Source organism: Podarcis tiliguerta, assembly GCF_965153285.1.
Source record: "Podarcis tiliguerta genome assembly, chromosome: 5".
Lineage (NCBI taxonomy): Eukaryota > Metazoa > Chordata > Lepidosauria > Squamata > Lacertidae > Podarcis > Podarcis tiliguerta.
In genome coordinates this window covers 83,605,019-83,629,227 of record NC_139538.1, presented here as the reverse complement: position 1 = coordinate 83,629,227, position 24,209 = coordinate 83,605,019, and the positions used below count along the sequence as shown (strand labels likewise).

The following is a 24,209-nucleotide window of genomic DNA, read 5'->3' as shown; positions in this document are numbered from 1 at the left end:
TGTGGCCTATGGTATGGGACCCCCATAAAAGTGGCTACAAGTAATCCCCCCCTTTTTTTCTTATTCTTTTTTAAAAAGGGAGGATCTTTGATGGGCCATAAAAACATTCTGGCATCACAGTAGGTAACTTCAGGAAGTACGAATAATTCTATTATAAAAACAAAAATTGCCGGACTGGGGTGTTTTTTTAAGAAAACAAAACAATTATTGGCATCATGATATCAGAGTGAGAGACCTGGAGGAGCAGTAGAACATAAAAATACATAGGGGTGGGGAAGCAAAAAAAACCACCTTTGGGCGTGTGGATAAGGCCCATGCATTAGTCCAAGTGTAATTTAGAAATTTGCTAAGTTCAATAAAAAGAAAAGCAGTGTTTGTGGATTACTCTTATATTAGCTAGATTACTTAATACTTTGTTTTAATTGCTGGCAAGTGAAGAGTAAGTAAGGCTGGCAGATTCTCCCTTGTCTGATGTGTGCTCTGGCTCATTGCAGCTAATTTGTAGATGCTGTGCTCTGCCCCTTGCTAAGGAGAAGTAGTTGTCCTCTTGGTTTTTCAGTATGCTTTGCCTGTTCTTCCTACTCGACTGCATCCACCTTTATTTTTCTGCAGGTGTCAACTATGTGCATCAATTCTGTCTTGGTGCAGCCAAGGGGGTCCTGAGCCCTTTTGTGCTGCAAGAGATCATCATGGAATCCCTGCAGAGGCTCAATCCTGCCCATGTCCACAATCACCTGCGCACACCAGCCTTTCACCAGTTGGTACAGAGGTGCCAGCAGGCATACATACAGGTACATATGCCCCTTCTTTCCATTGGGTCAAGCTTGCTTCACCTAGGTGCTCATTGCTGCTCCAGAAAGCATAGCCACACCATCATCTAAATACCTGCCTGGATAACGTGAAGGCTGTTAAGTCAAAGCACTTGTAGGTTAATAGTAGGTGAATAACCTCCTAATGCCCCTTAAAGGCTGGCAGAATGAGATTCTTCATTTCTCATTTAGTGTATGTGTTGAGAAAACTGAGAATTAAGTCTTTATTACAGTATTGCTTGATTGTCTAGACGGCCTTTTGTTTCGTTGTGTTGATCCTGGGCCTCAAAGTCTGTTTGTCATTCCTCCTTTCGGAGAATAAATAAGAGCTAGTGTAGGGCAGAGCTAGAATGCTGAACCTTGACTCTTGAGTCAACGTTGTTGAGGGATCTTGGGCCAGCCTCTCACTTCCTCCACAACCTACCTATTATGTAAGACGTTTCTGCCACCAAAGGGGAGGAGTGTGATCAGGTAGAACATGGAAAATGCATTATTACCTTGGAAGGCTGTATCTGAACATCATTTCCCCCTTGTGTCCCCTAAAGTACATCCACCACCGGCTGATCCACCTCACTCCGGCAGACTACGATGACTTTGTGAATGCCATTCGCAGCGCCAGAAGCGCCTTCTGCCTGACCCCTATGGGCATGATGCAATTCAATGACATCCTTCAGAACCTGAAGCGCAGCAAGCAGACTAAGGATTTGTGGCAAAGGGTCTCTTTGGAAATGACCACCTTTTCACCATGATGGCTTGGGGGTGGCTTCTTTTAGCTAGAGTTCTGTTCGTGGCACCCTTCCATACCAGATCTTTTTTTTTTTTTTTTTTAGCTGTTGGAAACCACTGATTTGATGTATTTATACCAAGGCATTCCTCTTCGTGCAACTGTGACTGTGCTCCACTTCCCTTGTTTTCTTCTCCCCAGCAGGCGGAGTCAAGAAAGTAGTTTTGCAAGTGCAAGGAAGTACGTGGGTGTGTATGAGAGTGTTTTCTGTGTGAGAGTTGCGGGGGTTGGGGGGGGGAAGAGGGAGAGTTGTCTGGCTGGCTGATACTTGGCCAATGCTTTCAGCCCCCTTCCTGTGCAGTTTTCTAAATGAGGGTGTGTGTGTGTGTGTGTGCCCGCGTGCCTGCATGTTAAGGGCATAGGGTGGAGCCTGTCCTTTATAATATTTATTTTAGCATTTATAAATATGTATACTACTTTCTATAAGGTTCTAAAAATTTCATTCATCATAGGGCCAGGAGAGGCAAGAGTTTTCTTTTTGCGCAACCTGGGCTCCTCCGTCACCATTCCTTCTTGCAGCAACTACCCAGAGGAGCTCAGGCTGAAGCGGAAAGAGCTCCGTCAGCCAGCACTGCCTACATGTTTGGATGGGCAAAAGGCCCCAGAACAGTATTGAGCTGGCTACTGCAGTTTCTTTGCTGCTTGGACTGTGGCCCCAAAGAGTTTTTGTCATCAGGCTTTGTAGGATGTTCCAACCATGGTGGTTCTGAGTTGTACAGTCATGTTACTTTGGCTGGGATGTTAGCTCTCCTGTAATCAATTTCTTATTCCTTGTTTCAGTTTCCTGATTAAAACACTCATTTTCTTAGACTGATTCTCTTCTCCACCCTTCTGTTAATCATGCTGAGGATGCGATAAAACACGGAACCTAAGACTGCCTGCAGCAGGAGGTTGTTACCTTGTAACACGAATGGTCTTTGACATACACCAGAGTTTCATTGCGATTCTGCTCACCATGCTAACACACAGTACTTAAGACGGTAAGACATAAGGCAGTGAGCTAACCTGGTTAGAGAAAGGCAGGTTGGAATGTGAAGAAAGGAGTTTGGGCTCTCTTGCTCCTAAACACAGATGGATTATTCCTGAACATTGTCCTTTCCTTTCCCGTTTTGATTGTTCTTTACCTATTTGCAATTTGCCTTCTTAAGTTGTTTGGGGGCATTTTTTGTATAAAGTGATGAATACAGTAAATAATATTACTAACAAAAATAGTAAAATCAAAATCCTAAGAGAGCCCTATTGGATCAGACCAAGGATTCTCTCCCTTAAGCATCCTATTTCTAACACAGGCATGCTCACAAAATTCTAGGTTGTTTACTGACAGCTTCCCTCTCTGGTAGTTCTGATTCTTTCTTTCACTATTAGTAGCTTTGATACTGTTATCTACTATGGTAATTTTTCAAGTAAAGAAGTTTGGCTACTGGCCCTGTAAAGCAAGGAGAAGATAGTAAGTATTATCCTCCCCCCCCCCAAAAAAAAACCACCCTGGTGTGGTGTTGCATACTTCCTATTCTTACACTATAAAGGAGGCTGTTTTTACTGATAGGTTATGAGAAATAATTGTATTTTTGTAACAGCAACACTTCTAGGAGATACTGTGAATGCTAGCTGGATCCACTGAATTATGGTTTATCAAGAAGCCCTAGGTTTTTGTCACTTGTGTTTGACATTGTGCTTTCCACCCGCCCCCCCCCCCCCCCAATGGTGGTTCTGCTCTGGGTTTCTGCCCTATAAGGTCCTGGTGTTGGTATCTGCTAAAGATTTTTTCAAATATTTGTTTTGACAGAGTTGGTGCTTCCAATAAGCAAGACTTCTACCCTCGGAAGCTGCCTCGCCTTTTTATAGTTTCCTTGGCCTTTGTTAACCGGCCCATTGAATGGGCTTGTATTTTTCGACACCTGTGCTATGAATTCTGTTTGCAGTCCTGTTATGTGGTTTTAGGCAGATTCCTGCCAGTGTGGCTCTTTTGTCTCCCTTTCAGCCTTTTCCCTTAATCCTCTTAATTTTTCAAAGTTTTCTCTCTCGAAATGAAATGTCAGACTTTCTTGGCATGTTTCAATTTAAGTTGGTTACTGTGGGTGGTTTGACAGTAGTTGCATCTAGCAGGTCAGATCAGTACCATGTCTGTCTATCACTTTCCATAGCAAGTGCCCAGCCCGGTTTTAATATGCACCCATCTGTCTAAGTGTTTTTGCGCCTGTGATTATTATAAAAGCTAAATATGGGGCAGGTAAGGCAAGGGCATGCATTTCAGCTTTTCTTCTTTTGTTTGAGCACATTATTCATGGTGGATCATTAATATGTCATAGTCTCAACTCTCTTTGGTGGCCCCTGCTGTCTATTTAAAGTCCTTCATTTTGCTTCCTCCTATGAAATGCTGCGTTTCTTTGTGATTATAGACTGGACCCTTTTTGGAATTGTGCAGCCTTTCTCAGTGGTACTGCTCTAAGTACAAGTGCAGCGACACTTCTCGGTTTGTGCAGTTTAACTTTTTTTCCAGTTACAAATGAGCATATGTGTATGTTATCGGCAGCTAGCATATGCTCTCAATTAATAGATACAAACATTGGAGATATAACTTGATGTCAGTATCAACATCTTGCCATTGTAACAACTGTTTCCTGAGGAAACTCGTTATCTGAACTTGGTGTGTTCAAATCCTCTCAATCCTAATTAGCTGTCTTGAGAGAAGTGATATCTAACTGCCACAGAAGGTGGCTTTAATCAGGGCTTTTTTTCAGCTAGAACCTCTCCGGTGAGTGCCATTGCTGTTCTAAGAGAAGGAGGGAAATGTTGTTGGTGAGTTCCGCTTTTATTCATTTGTAGAAGCTCAGTTTGAAGTGTCAGAATAGCCCCTTCCATTTAGGGAGAGAGAAAATTGAGCTAGTTGAAGTAGCGGGGGGTGCAGGGCAGGTTATCTGGCCACCTGCACAGGAGAGGTAAAATAGCCATGGGCCCCTTTTAGCCATCGTGGGGTCCAAGGCGATCTCTGCCATGCAGTGTTGAAGCAGCTGCTTTGCTTCCTTGTACGTTCATAGCTGGCTGTTGTGGAGGTGTGGTATAACTGAACACTAGTCACAGAGAAATAAAGTAAGTACATTTATTGACTCCAAATGCTACGTCTAACCTTTATTTAGACATTGTGCTCAGCTGCAAGAGCCAAGAATTTATCCTTATCATTCAATGTGAATGACATACATGAATCCAGTGCAGGAAGCACAGCACTTGCTTCTCTCTTCAGCCACAGGGTTTTAGGTTTGTTGGTTCCATTTTTGATAGCACAACATTTCCCTCTGCATGGTGTGACACATTGGATGAAATATTATATAATCCATATTATATATTTACAAACAATGGTAAACTGACAATTAAAAATACACAATAACTAAGGCTCCATGTATAAGCTTGGCTGAAATCACGTTCCCCCTCTTGGAGTGGGCACACTGAGTTACCCGAGGGCTCTTCCTGCCCCAATCAGCTGCTATATATATCCCTCAGTGAGCCTGGCACTTGTTGTGAGCAGCTGCTGGACCACTCTACATAAGGCATGTTAGGAGGGATGGGCAGGACTGCTGTAGCTCTCCACTCACATAGTGGTTGTAATGAGGAAATGCTGAGATTAAAGAGTTGGCTGGAGACCCACGACCTGCAGAATTTGAGGCAAAATGAGTGATTTGAACTGACAACACAGATTTGTAGTCCATCTCATTGAGCCTTGTTAAGATGAAAACAGATAGCCTATTTGAGATTGCTGAATCCCCTTTCCACCCCAGCTGAAAGTTAAGACTGTTCTGATTAGTTACAAGTGAACACTGTTTCTTTATAGTTCATGAATGAATGTGGCACCATCGTATCCCCACCCCCTTTTACTTGACACGAGGGGGGGAATAGTAATCTCTCTCCCATGAGAACTTAACGCAAGTTTCTGCTGCCTTGTTGACCATTTCCCTGCCCTCCTTCCGTTTCCACTAGAATAGGGTTAATGAAATAACTAAGGCTGCAGTCAGATAAATGAAACTTGCTGTCCATTATTAGCAACATCACCCTAACAACCACATAAGGGTACAATATTAAGACATTCACTTGCTAGCATCCTGAGTGTTTTGGACATAAATAGGGAATGTCCCAGTAGCCTACACAGTTGCATGCTTTTGTTTTTCTGTGGAGTCTACTCTGGGCTTTCTGGCACGGGGGAATCATAGCACAGAAGCGTGTCAGCCACCCTAAATTTTTTAGATAGAGGGCCATGACCGCACAGTGGCTTGTGCCATTTTGTTCTCTGGGTATCTCTCCAATGTAACAAACCATCAATAGGTGAAAGTGCATGGTCTATATAATCAGGCTAGCACACTTCCTGCTCCTGCCTCCAGTTTCCTTTCATAGAGAAGAGATGGCAGCAGTGTATGTTTTTCCCCAGTGGCTCCCACATCCAGATGTTGGGCAGCACTGACGCCAGCACCCTGGACTTCAGCTCCAGCTAGAATTTTGCAGCTCCTCTCGGAGCCATGTAGGAAGGGGCTGTCCAAACTTGTTCATCAACTTGGATAGTTCAATGTTGTGCTCGCGATAGAAGTCTGCCAGGAACATGCGGGACTGCAACAGTTCCAAAGGGAGAGCAGAGTTAATGAAGGACCGCTCACAACCACCCCTCCCAATTACATTACTGAGATGAATCCCACTTGGCTACTCACTGAGGAATCCATGTCTGGATATTTTCTTCCTTTACTTTTCCCCAGGCACTTGGTCTTCCCTCCTTCCAGAACTTGACACCAAAATCCTTTTGCTTCATCAAACCTGAAAAAGGATGCCTGCTTTATATACCTGCACACTTGGGCTCTGAGTTGGAGAACTCTGAAGGGCTAGGCTAAAGGCTTTCTAATATTTTATTTGCTTTCTAGAGGAAAGGGGCTGAAAGCAGGTTCCACAAAAAAACAAAGATTAACTTTTAATTGTTGTTGCAATGCCTTGCTAATATTTCACAAGTGCATGAGCACTCAATGTTTCAAAATTTGCAAGAATAGTTTGGTGATTTGGTGCAGACCTAATGCTGGCTCCTTACAAAATCATAGGTTCCAAATTGGTAGCCACACTTGATATGTGTACCACACTGGTACAACGTTCCTCTTCCCTGGTATTCACCATGGTTTTGTTACAAATGCACTAATGCAAACCAGATTCCCTCAGAACTAGTTTGCAAATGCATTTCTATCCATGGCTTAAGAGTAACTGTCTTACAAAAAGTAGCATGATTTGCATTCGTATATGGTGCAGGTTTATAATTGCGGAATCCTGATAATATTCATATGTGTCAGGGGTTCAGGAGCAGAGGCACAGGGAAGGAAGGAAATGGAGAGCGAGGGGGAGGAGTCCGAAGGAAATGTCAGCGATGACAGCGGTCCGAGGTCTCTGAGTCTTTCCAGTGAATCGGATGATTCACAGAAAGGGGCGCCCATGGTCAGGGCAAGGGGGGTGCCCAGGGGGACACCCCAGGAAGAAGGGGCCAGAGGGGACTCAGAGAGCAGCAGTTGGAAATCCGGACCAGCGTCCACACCAGAGTGCAGTAGGGGGGAGGAGTCCCAGGCATCGGGATCAGGAGGCGCGCTGCCAGCGGGAGAACATGAGGGAGGATTGACCACACCTCCGTCGGGGAGCGAGGAAACGGTCAAGAGGAAAGTTGAAGGCTGCGCGCGCGCGCCAAGTTCAAATGTACAGGAGGGCGGCACAGTTGGCAGCCCGGATAGGGAACCAGGTCCTAAAGCCCGCCGAAGAGAGAGGGAGGAGTCAGGGGGGTCAACGTCTGCGTCGGAAGAGTCCAGGAAGGAAGGAACCCCGGGGGGTAGCAGGACCCAGAGGAGAAAGGAGAGACGGAAGAGGTGGAGTAAGGCTAGAGTCTTAAACTGGTGCACAGGGGGCGGAGATTCAGATGGAGCTTCGCCGGTCTAAACCCTAGACGTAGAGCTGGGGCGCTGCGGCTTGGAAATGGAAACTGTACTTCAATAAAGACTTTTGTACATTACCACCAGCTAGCGTTGGTCCTCTGTGAGCTGGGACCAGGAGCCAGCTCTGACAATATGTGAACAATATGTGCAAGAGGTTAAGTTAAAGTGCTGTCTTGAGCTTCATAGGGGGTCTGATTTATCACCGACATCCAGCCAAATCCAACTCTGGTGGAAGGGAGAGGTCAATAGCTGTGGCTCAGAGCTTTAGGGCTTTGGTGGGTATTTACAGTGAATCCAAGGCTGTGTGTATGGTGGCAGAGAATACAAATGCCTTATCCAGAGCCCTACTAGACTTGAGCCAGCAGCAGGCAGGCAAGGGCAAATGAACATTTTTATTTTGCGTCCTTTCTTTCAGCTTTAAAATTTTTTAACATGGGAAACATTGGGAAGGAAAGATTTACTCATGCTCAGGAACATGACTAAATACCTCTCTGGTTTGGGAGCCTATTGTGGGACAGGCGGACTTTCAAATCCAAGATGCTTCCTGGGACAAACCCTTTTTGGCCCTACTGATATCGGAGGAGTTGGTGAGCAAAGTCCTGGCATTAGGTCTCTGTCTCCGGTGTCAGAAGGGTACATTCCCAGGGACTACACTAAGGCTGCGCAATGCCAGGTTTTCAACACTGCAATGTGTATCACCAGCCAAACATTGCGATCTGTCGATACGCCACAATGTTGAAATGGAGGAAGGAACAAGCTGCATTAGGCCCAGCCAGGGTAAAACTGCCACCGCTCTCACTGAGGCGGTTTCACCCCGGTACCTCGGATGATGCAGTTTGTTCCCACCTCCCACCCCAAAGCCTCTCTGGCTTGTGAGCAACACATTGGGGCTTGCTCAAGCCAGAGGCTTTCTTTAAACCATTCTGCTGAAGAGAGCACCGCCCATGCCTCAGCGGAGCAGTTTAAAGAAGCTGAGGGAGGAACAAGCTGTATTGGCCTGTTGATGCAGCTTGCTCCTCCCTCTGCGGCATGAGGGGCAGAGCGCGATAGCAGTAAATCATGGGTGGGTGAAAACTGCCGCTGCTCTTGAGTCCCGCTGGTAGCAGAGAGAGGCTCAGGAGCAGCGTTGGTTTTACCTGCAATATACCGCTTGGTGAAGCTGCCATCATGCTCTGGGTGATCACGCACAGTGGTCTTCAAGGTGGCATACAAGAACGTACAACTCGTAAAGCAAAAATACAGCAGCAGTAAATGGAAATGGAAACACTGCCAGCAGTCCAGATCATAGAGAAGGAAGCTGCTGAAGAAGTATGGGGCCTCAAAATATTTACAATGTATTTACACAAGCAAAGGCAGGCATGCAATCCTTACTTGAGTGCTTGGGTATAGTTGAACAGTGGTGTAACCCCCAGAAACCTTTGGATGTTCTCCATGACAGATGCGGGGCTTTGTCTGAGTTCCTGCCCATCCACAACCAGAACCTGAATTGAAGGAGAAACAATGAAGGTCTCAGAATAAATCTAATCATGTTAAGGCTCCCCACCCCTATCTCAGTTACCTAAGTCACATACAATTAGCAGACAATTCTCCTGCTCATTTTCTATTCCTGGAAGGGGTGGCATAAGTGAGTGGAGTTTCTTTAACATACATTTACTACGTTTGCAGCAATCAACATATAGATCTTGCATTTTCAGGCATTTGCCTGAAGTCATGAGGGTTAAAAGTGTGTAGCTGATAGAGGTGAATGTGCAAGCCCTGCCCGACCTTCGTGCATTGAATGCAAAGGTCAAAAGGAGGCCTTTACACACTTTCCACTGAAATTGGTTTAGAAGCCTCCATGGGGTCAGAAATGCTAAAGGCAGGGTCCCCAGTGCTGTGGAGTCTTCGAAGCATGTTCAGTGGAACTTACTTAACACCCACCTTTAAACCTTCACAATCGATACACAAATACCTGAGGGGAGCCAGTGTACTGGGGAATATTGCATGCAGAGTTTGTGTATATGCTCCCACTTCACTACAGACTTTTAGCCCATATAATTTCAGGCAAGCATGTGGAGCATCCTTGGTGGCTAACACAGAAAGCCAAAAGGCACAGTAGATTGTTTTAGTTTCCTTCCACTATGAATTCTAATGCCTGAAGTTCTACTTTGTAAGTTTTAAACAACTGAGTTGACTCAAATATGCTTTTTATGAAAATCCTGTAATCTCATTTTTGTGAGACCAATACAGCTACAACAAGATCCTGGTTTATCTATTGTGCAGGTGACTGCTAATAAGGTACTCATTAAGAGTGTACAAAAGCAAACATATAAAGGTTTTATCAAAAGCATATAAAAGTTCCCCTTCAAAATAACACCTCCATTGCACAACAATGTGATTATCAACACATCCAAAGGCTGCTGTACCTGTCCAGAAGGATAATACATCAACCACCTCTCCAGATGAGTGGAATACAATCCAGGATTCAGACAGCGGTTCTGCAGGTTGTGCAACTCCGGAGGGGCTTGGGGCCCAGCAGAAATGATCTGGTAGAAAGTGTAGTTGAGTGCCACAGGGTCGTTGTGAGCACGCTGGTGCTGCAAGCAGGTAACCGGGGGGGGGGGGGGGGAGAGAGAGATGAGTGAATTAGCAGCGCACTGCTCTTTCTAGTATACGAGGCAGCATATCTATATACTACATGCACCATCACATCCCGGTGGCCCCACCAGCTGGGTCCTGCACATACTCCTGCAGTGATGCCAGGAGGAGTTCTTAAGGAATTACCTGATACCAGGAGTATGCTCTGTCAGCTGGGTTGATCAGGATGGCAATTATTTTGGCCCGCGGAAGGAGAGCGGCACTCCGCCTGGGTACTACTTCGGTGTCAAAGTAATTGGCACTTTTCTCAAACATGAAATCTGTGCTGGCATTGGAGGGGATGGGAAAGAACTCCATGTACCTGTCACGTGAAGAAAACCGGGAGAGCATGAGAACAAGGCATGTGTAATAATGGTGACGGGCGTGACACAATGGGAACATAGGGGAGAGGCTCGAAGCTCCTAGCATTTTGCCCTGCCACAGGGGAACATGAAGGAAATGATAGTTTCAGACACGAAAGAAAGAGAATGAAGGCAGGGACAGTATTCTGCTAACACAACTCGCACTCTCAACTCCAGTCCCAGTGATTGTAGTGTTGCATGGGCATCAATCTCAATATGACACACCTAGGGCACATATCACAGTGGCAGGAGCAAGTTAAGAGGATGAATTCCCTCTGCCCTCCTTCATACAGTACAGTGGTGCCTCGCAAGACGAAATTAATTCGTTCTGCGAGTTTTTTCGTAGAGCGAGTTTTTTCGTCTTGCGAAGCACCATGGCGGGGAGGGGTGGGGAGAAGCAGGGCAGCTGCTGCAGCCGGTCCTTGGACTCACCCGCGCCTTGTGGACACCGCGCGACGCGGCTGCTGGAGGGTGGCGGGGCTCAGGAGCGCGACTCCGGCTGCAGCGCTGGCTGCTGGCGGCAACGGCTCCTGAGGGGAGCACGCGAGGGCGGTGGGCAGCGGTGCAAGGCAGCCGGAAGGTCGGAAGGTCAGCCGGAAGGTGGGAGGGAGCCGGAGGAGCCGTCAGCAGGAAGGTGGGAGGGAGCCGGAGGAGCGGGGAAGCGAGCGTGCGACTGTCGCCATGACACGAGAGGCAGGGCTGTTTCGTCTAGCGAAGCAAGCCCTTTGGAAAATCCGTCTTGCAAAGCACCTCAGAAAATGAAAAACCCTTTCGTCTAGCGGGTTTTTCGTCTTCCGAGGCATTCGTCTTGCGGGGTACCACTGTAATCTTATGTATTTGTTATGTCAATCAGAATAATCAAGTCCTGAACCATCATGGTAGACTCAAACTGAGGTTGAAGCCAGGGTCTCCCTCATGACCAGACAAGCACTGCCCATTGCGTTAAAGGCCATGGCAACTACAGTTTGATTTAACTGAGCTGCAACAAAGGCAGCCGTAAGACCAGCCAAATAGGTCACTGTTCACCAATGTTACCATACCATTTACTTCAAATCTGTATTTAAAGGTTGTCTGAACTCAAAAATTAATGCAGGTTAACATACACAACATTAGGAGGCAAAGCAAATCATGCCAACGGCAACCAAGTTGACCGAAACTTGCACAAATCATGATTTGTAATACCACTGAATGCCTAATCCGACAATCAAAATCCCACTGAAAGTTTGTGGGACAGAGCAAGGGCAAATCGGTGAGCACACGAGTCAACACACTTACCAGTCAATTCCTTTGTGATAGTTGAGTCCATTAAAGAACTGGATCTCTTCATAGGTGGAGGGGCTTGGAAAGTTGCTGGTAACAGCTGGGTGCATGGATAGGAAGAAATGCACAGCTGTCGTACCTGAAACAACACAGTGGAAACAAAACTTGTGAGGGATTTGTCTGGGAGCAACAAGGTCTGAAACATAAGCTGGTACTAGCACGACTGCTACCAACAGCTCTTCATGACACACAGAATTGTTTGCCCTGGGCAAAAGCTGTTGCTCATATTGCTCAACCTGGTAAGGAAAGCCTCAAATATAACCACTATCCTCAGCCACTCTGGCAACTCCCATTGGACTAGGCAGGGCGTGAGCTTTGCTTCTTTCTGAAGCCAATCGCAATATAATTGATTAAAGTGGAAAGATCTGAAGCATATGAAGCCACAAACTAGGCCCAAAATGCAAGACCTGTGCTCCTTCATGCTCCTTCCCTTATAGTCGCTTTTAACTGTCCTTGTTTCTATCTTTTTAAGTATGATATAATCACCTTTTAATTACTAGTTTTTATCCCTTACCAGTTTTAAGTCTTATGTGTTCAGTTCGTCCATATGTTTTATCTTATGTTGGTCTATGACCAAAATAACGTTTGATACTGAAACGTTACCATGCAGTTCAGTTGCATAGGTCAGTAAGAACATCCTTTAAAACCTGACACAATCAAGCCTGTAGAGGGCACCACTATACCTTTCCTACGCTCAAAGGCGTACTCGTTTTTGTTCTACATCTTATCTCAGCTCGCCAGTTCTGGAATTTAATATTAATTGGGTGGAACAGGCAACCCCGAGAAATTCAAGATGGCAATTTTGGCAATTGACAACTTGGAATTGCTTCCCCACCACCACGTGACATTTCCCAGAAGACCTAAATCAGCTCCCCGCTAAGTTTTAAGGCAGCAACAGAGAACCTGCGTCTCTTGAACTGCTGTCGAACTACAACTCCCATCATGCCTGACTACTGGCTATGCTGCCCAGGACTCATGGGAATTGGAGTCTAAGAACACCTGGAAGACCACAGGTTCCCCCATCATGTTCCAACACAAAAAGAAAAAGGCCACGTCACACATATATTAACAGGGCAAAAAAAGACCATGGTGGCCAGTGGGTTATGTTACCAGTTTTCTGAGGACCGACGATGAGAAACTTGGGAAGCCGGTCACATGTCTTCTCTTTGGACCAGATGTCTTTATGCCGCTTGTCATCACAAGGGTTCTACAGCAATTAAAAAATCATGCATGAGATAATGTGGGGAATAATTACTTGAGGCCTGATAGAAGCACATTCGTGTTTACCCCAGGCACAATCACTCTGGTCTACAGCACATTAAGAGCTTGGCTGGCATATGTCGTAGAGCATATGCTGGCATCAGTGCTCTATTCTGGATGAAATGATGGTCATTTGTTGGTCAAAGGTATTGTGGCAGTCTCCTGAATGAGTTAACTGGGCAGGAGCATCAGCAAGCCAACAAAGACATGCCCGAGGAAAGAGGGAAAATAAAATCACAATTGCAATGAGGACTCTAGTCCATCTGTTGAACTATTTAGCGGTGCATTTTCACCATAACTGGGCAGGCCTGGAAGTTTAAAAAACTGGGCCTAAAATTCTGACAAACATATCCGATTCTGTTCAGAAAAACCATACAGCATTTTAGATCCCAGAACCACCACTAGTTCATGCTTTGCGTATTCCCCACTTAAGCTCTTAAGACCCAATAGGAGAAATACAAACTCTCTCTTCTGTAGCAACCAATTCACATCCACTCTGCTCAGAAGCCCTTTATTTATATTAAACTTGTATTAAAGCTCTGAGAAAAACTTCAGCTGCAGGCTGGTTGAAGGGAAATTGTCCTGGAATCGCACCTGCCACAGAGGGTTCTTTTCCTGCGAAAATATTTCAAAATACTTCTTGGCCAGCTGGATGGGCGGCAGAGTCTGAAGACGGAGGTTGGTCCAGCACTGCACAAATTTGACGAGGCTTTCGAACGTGTAGAGCCCAAGGCGGTCGTTTCCATAATTGGACAAGTGGGTCATGAAGATGCTGATCTACAAACAAAGAAGGACATGGGGGCATTTGTTAGTGTCAAAAGGTTGATATCACCTGGAAAATTCTATCTGCTTTCCACTCTTGTTCTGCAGGGGCAGCATTGGCCAGTGAGCATCGTACACACTCTCAGCAGTTGCTCTCATGTGCAAAATGAAAACAACCCATTGCTCCAAATCCATAGTTCCAATGTTGACACTATTCAGGTCCCTTGGGCAGGTTCTCTGGATACTCACCTGTAGCTTGGTTCTTTAATTATCGTTATTCATTTGATTCACTTATAACCTGCCTCTCTATAAAAATAAATGAATGCCCAGGTGGCTAACTACAATAAAATCCACAATACACTAATGACGCAATCTATCCAGATGTATTAAAAAGTTTCATTTGAAATCAATGTCTCCAAAGAGTTGCATTCAGTTGGGCAGGACTACAAAGCGTCCACATTTAAAGATTGCATGCAAACTGGGTTCTTGCTTTCCTCAGGAATCCTGCAAATGTCCTTTTGCATGCAACACAGTATCACTTCCCAGGGACAATTAATGGTTCAGCAAGCTCCCACAATGGACAAACCAGGTGGCTGCTAAACTCAAAGAAGAAGCCTGTCTGAGGACATGACTTTAATCTTACATTGCCATAAAGGCAGGGACTTTGCTGCAGCCGACATTGGCTGCCACAAAGTCCTTGGGTGCCGCCAAACTTGGGGGGTGGAGGGTTGCTCTTTTGAGGCTTGAAACATCTATTTTGTACAGTCAGTCATAATTCTTTTTTATTTTTTAGCCAGATTGGATTCCAAAAATGACTTTAGTGATACCAGGTGCTCATGATCAAACTCAGTCTTTGCAAGCAAATGTGGCTCCTAAGCAGATATGCGGTCAAATGAAGACAAAAGAACCTTCCTTTTAAACACACAACCTCTCACCTGGCTAAAGAAGCCAGGTGTCTGCAACAATCTGTGCCTAAGTGACAGTCACCAGATAACAACACCTGTTAACTCTTTAATTAAGAAGTCTGGTGCGGGAAGAACAGATACCTCATCTGTAACGCTTCCCAGAGAAGCTGGCCCCTAGGTAAAAGAACATTTAACAAGTGAGGAAATTGGATAGGGGAGAGGAAGGAGAATTAACAAGGTCATGTATTCAGTTTGATTACAGAGTGACTGATTTTCTGGCAGGCAGGCCTTGTCCGGCATTAACCAGATCAAGCACATCATTATTACAAGGAGAACCGCAATACGTCTTTCCCCCTGGTCTCCAGGTTCCCCGTCAAATGTGACCATCTTAATACAGAATTCCAAACCAGTTTTGGGAACTAGCAGCAGAAGCCTTCCTGCACTTGGAGGAGGCTGGTGTGACTGTGGGGCATGGTCTGCTGCCAGATGCTTCCTTTCCAGCTCTGACCTTTCAGGGCTCGGATGATTTTGACACCCAAGAGCACAAAGTGCATCAAGAGGCTGACCTGGAGGCTCCATGCAAACCATCAAAAGAAGAGCACCCAACTCGCAATGGCAGCATTTCCATCCAAGTGCTAAATTACTGACAATTAGCTTCCAGGAGAGAAAGAATTACTAAAATATTATGAGGCTGGAGAGGGAATGCACCAACTTCTCATGGAGGGCCTCAGGGATTCTAGCAGCTCTGGCTAAATGCCTTACACCTAGAGGGAGAGATCTCCCAAGTTTGTTGCTTTATCACGTTCACCAACACGTTTGGGAGAGGAGTTGATTTTCTAAATCTCCGGGCTTGGGACAGGAGATTGGTCTTCACATTAACACCGCTGCCTCTCAGAAGTGAGCCTGAGTGATTTCAAGATCTGGATTACTCTAGGCCAGAGAATGGGGAAGCTTGGTGGCCTTTGAACTGACTACAACTCACACGAGCCCCAGGCAGCATGTTCAATGGTCAAGGATGACAGAACCTGTAATTCGACATCTGAAACTGTTTTAAAGGACTCCCTAGGGTGGCTGATCCACAACCACTGGTCTTGGGGCCTCTTGGCAATGCTGTATTTTTATTCATGTACGAACTGCTGAGCCCAGTGGCACCTAGTGCCATATGGGAAAAAAATATGGGCCCAGATTCAATGATCTCTGATCACCAGCAAGGGCTGTTGCGTTAGCATAAGTGCAAGAATAATGGTTGCACAATATGAAATCTCAATACTATAGTTGCGCTAGCAGAAGTTTGTTGGGCGACCAGTTGTGCAACATGGAGTATTGTATCTGTTGTGCCACCAGCTACAAGAACTATGCTGGCTCTGTGCCCTTCTCTTGTGCATGTCATCGCTAAGGGACTTTAAATTCAGTGTAAGTTAAATTCCCCTCTTTTTGTCTCTAGCCCTAGCTACATAATCATGCGCCATTCCACAGAGACAGGAATTTTGGATGAAGCAGCTTTGGCAAACAACTTACGCTCCTTGGAATCTGAGCCACTCAGCTGAATTCCAGCCGCTATCCAGACTAGCCTTGTTAACTACTTTTGAATGGTGTTTGGCATATAAGCAGTATACTAATTAATTAAATAATAACGACAAATCATTCTTTCTCTCTTAATATATAGAGTTTGAACCAAGCTTGTTTTGACTGTCTAAAAGCCACGATGTAACTACTACGGTCCCACCAGTGCTACCGTTCTATACCTTCCCAAACTATGGCCTTAGAGTGGCAACTGTTGTCTACCTATCATCTGACAATGACACCCGACAACCATTCAGACTAATTACCAACAGGCAAGTCTGATCTTATTCCCCAAGATCCTGCCCCCACCTCATCTAAGCAGCCACAACTATTCCTTATAACTGAACTCAATTATTTTCCCTGGAGATGTTAAAGAACCCAAGTGTGAAAGGGTAGCAATCAGAAATTAAAACAGCGAGCTGAAAATAGACCAGCTATACGCCTGGTGTAGAAGGAACTGGAGGGGTCGAGTGGGAGGTGTGCAACTCTATAGCTTCAGGGAAATGCAAGCAAAGATATGCAGTGACTGCCTTTTCTGGGAGCAGAAAGCTGACATCATGGTTTGCTGGCTAGTCAGGAGATCAAACATTTGCTGACATCATGGTTTGCTGGCTAGTCAGGAGATCAAACATCCTGTGTTTATACGGCAGAGTTAAAAACACACACACACACACACACTCCAACTCTTGCACTCCTGCATATACTCACAGGGATTCAAACATCTGTTATGGATCAGTGAGGAGAGGCTGTTTGGCACTCTTTATTTTAGGTGGGACATCTTTATCAGTTAAAGAGGAAGGAGTGAGAGTTTAAAGTCAGTTGGCAAGCAAAGGAATTGGTTCACGGACCGGACTGATGATGAAAGGAGAGAGCAAACCAAGGCCAACAACTAGGGAGTAGGATGAGTTGAGGGGACACAGGACATGCTTTTCGGTATTTGGTGTAAAGTAAATTGCTCACTGACTTGTTTTTACAGAAACATCAGGCTGGGAGGAGGTATTGGAGACTAATACATTCTGTCCACTTGCCAAGTGTAGCTAGCTGGGAACATCAGCAATCCTCTTTGAGCAATGACATTATAGAATCATAAAATTGTGGGGTTGGATGGGACCCTGAGAGTCATCTAGTCTAACCTACTGCAATGCAGGAATCTCATCTAAAACATCCTGCCAAGCCACAGAGTGCTCAGCAGTGTCAGGGATTTTCTGGAAAAATTGAATCAGAAAGTTTTCTTTAAAATGTTCTGGGAAGTTTTCTAAATTGATTGGGATCTGATACAGCAAGTTTATTCCCCCCCCCAAAAAAAATGTACCCTGTGTTAATTTTACATGCTGTAAAGTATTTGAGATGAAACATTCATCTAGAATAGAATCAATATGAAAACCACAATGTGGTTTGAGTGTTATATTTAAACAAATACAAAGCTTAACTTAGAAATAATCGTTATTGGAATATTTGCCCCTATTCTAAGACATGTCAATTTGATAGCCACGAACTTCCCTGACATTTGAGTGGGGGATAAAAGCGCTGAAAACTGCTAGTATGCTAATTTCAGCATACCCAAAGAGCTCTGCATTAGAATAAAGATCTTTCCCATATATGTATGCAGTGCCCACATCTGAAATACGAAAGGAGGGAAAGCGTGGGATAACCAACATGCTTAAGTCTAATTAATGCATAATGAATGGATACAATTGCAGGTGACATGGGGAAGTACAGTGGTGCCTCGCAAGACGAAAAGAATCCGTTCCGTGAGTCTCTTCGTCTAGCGGTTTTTTCGTCTTGCGAAGCAAGCCCATTAGCGGATTAGCGCTATTAGCGGTTTAGCGGCTATTAGCGGCTATTAAAGGCTTAAGGGATTAGCGGATTAGCTGCTAAAAGGCTATTAGCAGCTTAGTGCCTTAGAAAAAGGGGGTGGGGAGCGAAACCCCCCCCCCCAGGAATCGCAAGACATTTTCGTCTTGCGAAGCAAGCCCATAGAGAAATTCGTCCTGCGAAGCACCTCCAAAACGGAAAACCCTTTCGTCTAGCGGGTTTTCCGTCTTGCGAGGCATTCGTCTTGCGGGGCACCACTGTATCCAGTTCATGCACCAGAGGTGGTTTTAGGGTAGCATGACTGGCACTGAGCTGCAGGGGGCACCACAACCATGATGGAGAACAGAGCGCGACAGGCAGAGGGTGCCAAATTTTAGCACTGCACAGGGCGCTGCTGAAATTTGAGACACCCAAGTCTGCCACTCAGTCACTGCATGGGGGCATGGAGGAATCATGCTTGCTGGCCTCATCTCTAATCTCTAGGCACCTGCTGCACCCTCCCTGCCACCACCATTAACCCCTGTGCACATAGAGCAGAAGGTTCAGACCAGTTTCTCACAGATCTAAATACTGAATACTTGGGAGGGCAGGGACAAAGCAAGCGATTGCAACCCTGTTTCCCCTCCAGGCTTTGATTCTAAGAATGTAGGCTGCCCCTGAGAAGAAGGTTTATCCCTAGGAAGAACCTCTGTCACATTTCTGTCCTCCCTGAAGCATTTTCAGCAGGTTCTGTTAGGATATTTCCGTTCCACCTTAAAAGGGAGCAGGATGTTTGTGTCACAGCCTGCGCATTTCCTGTCTCACAGAATGTTTCTGTTGTGTCTTTGCTTTCGTTTCTCTCCCTCTGACGGAGACATTTGAAGCAGGCAGTCATGTTTTTCTTTGTTCTGATCAACGCTGAATAAACTTCTAAATAATGCTCTCCTTACTGCATCTTTCGCTGTGTGCTTTATCTGCTGATAGAGCGTGCACGGCTCTGGAATGTGGCAAGCTATTTCTGGAGCTCGTGTCGCTAATTGCTGATACTGCGTGTCTACGGGAGATCGATGGACGTCCGGAGACGACGTGGAGTCATGATGGACTTTGTCTCCCTGGCAGTATCCCAACAGGTTCCTGGGTGGCAAAACTGTTTGGCCAATTTTTCTCACAAATGCTTCACTTCACCTTTTTGCCCAACTTTTGCCAAATACACACACCTCAGCTGTTTTCTTTTTCTGTGCTCTTAAGAAAAAAATAAAAACCTGACCACCACTGACGTAGGGTAGAAAACAATAAAATTGTTGGCACCTGTCTGTCTGAGGAGACAGCCCGGTGAGAATTAGGCCTCAGGACTGCTGCCAGTGCAGACTGTATTTCCAACTACTTTTTCCCATCCTTCACCACATAAAGCACACAGGTAATCACAAACACTGCCCCCCCCCCAATGCTGCAGTACTTACTGGGTTCAGGAGCACTGTCAGAAAGAGTTCACCACCGCGAATGCTTTTGTCCAGCTCCTTGGAGCCACCAGGATACTCATTATAAAATATGGTGTGAGTGAAAAGACCACAAGTCTGTCGAGGCAACACCTGGGAGAGCCAGAGGGAGAGGAAAAATTAGAGATGGCCATGGATTATCCCTGTGAATTTTAACATGCAGCCAACAGTGGGAACCTGCAGCCAAAGGAGAAGGCAATTCTACTGGGGTTAGATGGTGTCAACATCATATTTGCTATTCTGCTATCATTCCTAACTGCCATTTTCAGTCCCACTCCAAAAAGAAAGAAAGAAAAAACACACCACTTGGTGTTCTGTGGCTACTCAGCATATTTAGACCTCGTGAGGCTGTTCTGAGGTTTCCTTCCCCACAAGAAATTTTCCTAAACCTTTTCCTGCATTTCCTCATGGTTCTCCTAAGCATGCTGAAAGCACCATCCATGCACAAGAGTCAACTCTTTTGGCTACGTGAGGACTGGCGCTCAAGGGAACTGAGTTCTTTATTAATATACAATGTAAAGTTAAAGGGGGGAATCAATCCAGCCTCTCCTGCTCAGCTGCCCAATAGCGACACAACTGTTGGAGCAGTTACATGGCTCCACTTGGAAGTTCTTCTGTCTCGAATCCTACATACTGGGAATTCTACACTGGTCTGAGTGATTGTTACGAAGAACTGACTGATTTATGAAGGGCAAGTCTATCAGTGGCTACTAACCACAGTGGCTATGTTCTATCTCCATTGTTGGAGGCAATATGCCTCAGGATTCCAGCTGATGAGGATCACAAGTGGAGAGTACTGTTGTATTGATGGCCTGCTTGCAAGCCTCCTAGAGGCATCGTTGGCCACTGTGAGAACAGGACTCTGGACTGCATGGACCTTGGCAAAATCCAGCGGGACTCTTTCTTGTGCTCCCTTTGCTTTTGTGCTTGAGAGTTTCAGGGAAGATTAGCATTCAAAATGCAGGGATGAGTACCCAATAAACTAGTGGCCATGTTTCTCCAATAGGGAGAAATCAATAGGGGCTTCATTGTCTCACCATGATTCCATTATGGATGAAGCCCCGCCGGTACCGGGCAGGCCGAAGGTGCGGATATTCCTCTGTGCTGGTCACCTGGATGCCCCAGACAGCTTTCCATGCCTCATAGAGCTGTGCATGGACAGGGTAAACTCCTGAGTGGTGGGGGGCTACTGCATAGCCCAGGTCCGTGGGGATCCCATGCTCCTGGAAGAAGAACACAAATGGGAAGAACCCTCTATTCCCTGTACTGCTAGCAGTTTGCTGAATGGAAGGAAGGCAGAAATGGCCAGGCAGAAATCTCAAAACAAAAAGTACCATATTTTTCGCTCTATAGGACGCACTGGACCATAGGACGCACCGGACCATAGGAGGGGGAGAACAGGAAAAAAAAATTTCTCCCCCTCTCTGCTCAGCGCCCCTTCAGCGAAGCAGCAGGAGAAACGGAGCCCCTTCCATTTCTCCTCCCGCTTCACTGAAGGGACGCTGCGCAGAGAGGGAAAACTGTGCAGCGCCTCTCCAGCGAAGCTAAGCCTGGAGGGCAAGAGGGATCAGTGTGCACCAACCCCTCTCGCTCCCCAGGCTTCAGGCAACTATCCACAAGCCTTTGGAGTGCAGCATGAACTCCTGCTGCACTCCGAAGGCTTGCGGATAGCTGCCTGAAGCCCCCGGAGTGTAGCGGGCGTTCCCTGTGCTCCAGGGGCTTCAGGCGACTTCAGCGAAAGCAACATGAAGCCTCCGGAGCGCGGGTGGAGCTCTCCCTCTGCGCTTCGGAGGCTTCGCGTTGCTATCGCTGAAGCCAGGGAGCCTGCATTCACTCCATAGGACACACACACATTTCCCCTTCATTTTTGGAGAGGAAAAAGTGAGTCCTATAGAGCGAAAAATACGGTAAGTGAGTGAGTTAGTAAATCGGAACTTGGGTCTGGGGTATATGACATAACACATTTATACTAGGTTTGTAAACAGTCAATTGCCTGTGAAGAGTAAAACATTGCCTCTAGGCAACAATGCATGGAAAAAATGAAAGGAAACTTGGCAGAATATTGTTGAGATGGCAATTTTTGGGTCAGCGGGGTCAAACTTCTCACGGACTGGAACATCCCCAGTTGAATTTGCTCCTTACCAAAGCAAACTGCTTGTTGAGTTTCATTTGCTCGGCTAGCACAGTGACGTTGTGGAAGAGATGTGGCTGCATGTGACTCCACATGTGCGGGAACCACCAGAACTCTTTCCTATGCTTTAGCAGCATGTCGTCCCCTTCATCTTCCTCATCAGTACCTAGAAAGAAGGGGGAAGGAAGGAAACAAGGAAGGGGTGCTCAACTGTCAGTCATCACAGACACTAAAAGGCCAAACCAGAGAAGACAACATTTCATTTGCATGAATGGCTTTTAAAAGGAAACAGCAGGCACCAGGTTCCCATCCACACCAGGGACCTGCTGTGGCGTAGCTGGGGGGCATTAACCCTTTGCCCCACACTGTGGTGCTGATCCAAATGAGCCCCCTGCTTCTGCACCTGCTATCTTCCCTGGCATAAAAAGCTCCCATTCGCTCCATTGTACTGAAAGCACCCAAGAGCTGTCAGAACACCCCTTGGATCCAGTAGTTCCCCAAATCAAAGAATTCAAATAGGCCCCAAATAGGTTACATGTCCATGTAAGCCAAAACCCTGCCAGATATTTATCTATCCTGGACCAAAAAACTGCAGTGAGGCCCAGAGGGTTAACAAACCTTCTTTTATCTGATGCCAGAATCCTGATCCTGATCATACTTTACTCAACTGCTGACTGTGTGGATGGCATATCACTAAGAAATATGCCATACAGGTGAAAAGAACAAAGGCAGCTTACCAGTGTGGTAGAATTTCCCAGAAAATCCCAGGTTGAAAGTAAAATTGGGAACCAAAGTCCTCAACTTGTTCTGAGTGTTCAGTAGAGCCTGAAAAATAAGAAAGGGGGGGGGGGGAGAGAAGGAGACAGAAACTTCAAAACAGATTCTTAATCAGATTTTTCAACAAGAAGGGCACTTCCATACAAAGCCTACATGCTGGCAGCAATGCACAAGCAGCCCCAAACATTGGTTTCTTAAAGGCTGACCCTTGTCTTTGGCAAGCGTGTCCAGGAGAGCACAGCACCACACACCAGCCCTGTCCCTGGCCTTGCTCTCGGGTTCTCTGTTTTTGAGGAGAAGATAGCGCATAGCTTTCTTCAGATATGGCAAACCCTAAGCTAGATCAACTCATCCACAAAATGTTTAGGTAGGCCAGCTGGACCATAGGCTTCCGCCTCAGTTTTTAAAATGTTGTCTAGGGAACCAGAGTTGAATGTGATGATTAACCTGCTATTGTTATTTACATAGTAACTCATGATTGTCTACCTTTAATCTTCTTCAAAGTCAAAAATAAGGAAGTAGCCAATTTAACTACCAAAGCATATCATCTATGCCTTCTTTATGGCTTTATCCTGCAAATAAAAGTCCCATCTTTCAACAGAGATATGCACCTGTTGCCCATTAATCGCTATTTTAATTATGATTGTCAATGGTCAAAAAATTCCATACAATTCAGAAGTGGTTAACATTGTAAAATTTTGATTGTGGTCTATATGCATCAAATATATTTTCTGTAGCTAAGAAACAGTGCCACAGTTTGCTTTTTATCACATTCTTCCCCAACACTTTTCCTTACGTAATGTGTTTTTTTACTTGGTTATTACTGAGATTCATAAGTCACTCTGGGAGCCTTTTTTGGTAGAAAAGTGGGATGAAAATGAAATGAAATGAAACAAATAAGCTGATGGAGCAATTGCCTCCTTCCAGCTGGTTGCTTTGCACATTTTGGCAGCTTTAAGTACCCTCACAATAATTTTACACACAGTCATTAACCAAGTCTTTAGGTAGCACAGAAGTATTATTTCAGGAGTTAGTCGTATTTGACAGCCAGTCATATTCATTTATCACGTTCAGAAGATTAGTCCAAAGAAGGCAGTCCCTGCCTCCCTGGATATTATTAATTATTATGATTTCATAAAATTTATGCATTGCTTGATTGTAAACAACAACAACCCTCAAAGTGGTTTACAAAATATAAAGCAGTAAAATCAAGAAGAATTACAGCCCTACTTTAAAACATGCACAAGTTAAAATACTAAAACATATCAAAATTACTTCTAATAAAATTATTTCTAAGGAACTGGGTAGGCTTGTCTAAACAGGAATGTTTTTAGCAGGCTCCAAAAAGAATACAGTGAATCTGCTATATTCCCTGCATAAGGCACTGCAATATATCTTGAAATACTGGCACCTGAGAGCAAGAGCATTGCACTGTCCATCACACAAATTGGCACATGCTAAATTACATGCATAGTTGCCTCTGGGTAAAATACCAACAACATAGTGAGTAGCTGAGATTTAGATTCATTTATTTGTATCTAGTCAACAGACCACACTATAAGACAAAGGTTTAACAGTATGAAAGCAACACAAGAACTGTACTTTTCAAAATTAAATAGTTTCCTGAAAATGCCGGGGCGGGGGGAGAAATCTGGGGGCTCTTCCTTTGAAGAGGAAGAACAAGATACCTC

The 24,209-nt window shown here is 45.4% G+C and overlaps 2 protein-coding genes and 1 long non-coding RNA gene across 17 annotated transcripts in view; 2 read left to right on the top strand and 1 right to left on the bottom strand.

Annotated features, from left to right (window-relative positions):
* ZSWIM8 (zinc finger SWIM-type containing 8) overlaps window positions 1-2,407 on the top strand; it is a 58,215-nt gene extending 55,808 nt beyond the window's left edge. For all 8 annotated transcript variants that reach the window (XM_083440283.1, XM_083440284.1, XM_083440282.1 and 5 more), the window contains 2 exons: window positions 613-791; window positions 1,355-2,407. In XM_083440283.1, coding sequence (XP_083296409.1) covers window positions 613-791; window positions 1,355-1,558 — 383 coding nt within the window. In that variant the 3' untranslated portion in view covers window positions 1,559-2,407. The remainder of the gene's footprint in view (window positions 1-612; window positions 792-1,354) is intronic.
* Window positions 2,408-4,679: 2,272 nt separating this feature from the next.
* NDST2 (N-deacetylase and N-sulfotransferase 2) overlaps window positions 4,680-24,209 on the bottom strand; it is a 103,272-nt gene continuing 83,742 nt past the window's right edge. For 7 of the 8 annotated variants that reach the window (XM_083440374.1, XM_083440370.1, XM_083440369.1 and 4 more), the window contains 12 exons: window positions 22,479-22,566; window positions 21,753-21,907; window positions 20,648-20,833; window positions 19,575-19,703; window positions 13,685-13,867; window positions 12,941-13,037; window positions 11,786-11,909; window positions 10,296-10,470; window positions 9,938-10,108; window positions 8,904-9,013; window positions 6,285-6,387; window positions 4,680-6,186 (listed from right to left, as the gene is read on the bottom strand). In XM_083440374.1, coding sequence (XP_083296500.1) covers window positions 6,061-6,186; window positions 6,285-6,387; window positions 8,904-9,013; window positions 9,938-10,108; window positions 10,296-10,470; window positions 11,786-11,909; window positions 12,941-13,037; window positions 13,685-13,867; window positions 19,575-19,703; window positions 20,648-20,833; window positions 21,753-21,907; window positions 22,479-22,566 — 1,647 coding nt within the window. In that variant the 3' untranslated portion in view covers window positions 4,680-6,060. Of the gene's footprint in view, window positions 6,187-6,284; window positions 6,388-8,903; window positions 9,651-9,694; window positions 10,109-10,295; window positions 10,471-11,785; window positions 11,910-12,940; window positions 13,038-13,684; window positions 13,868-19,574; window positions 19,704-20,647; window positions 20,834-21,752; window positions 21,908-22,478; window positions 22,567-24,209 lie in introns of all 8 variants that reach the window. The other variant, XR_014511157.1, reaches the window with a different exon arrangement.
* LOC310677582 lies at window positions 13,876-19,408 on the top strand. Its single transcript, XR_014511301.1, has 3 exons — window positions 13,876-18,041; window positions 18,403-18,861; window positions 19,245-19,408. It is a non-coding gene; the product is annotated as an uncharacterized lncRNA (long non-coding RNA).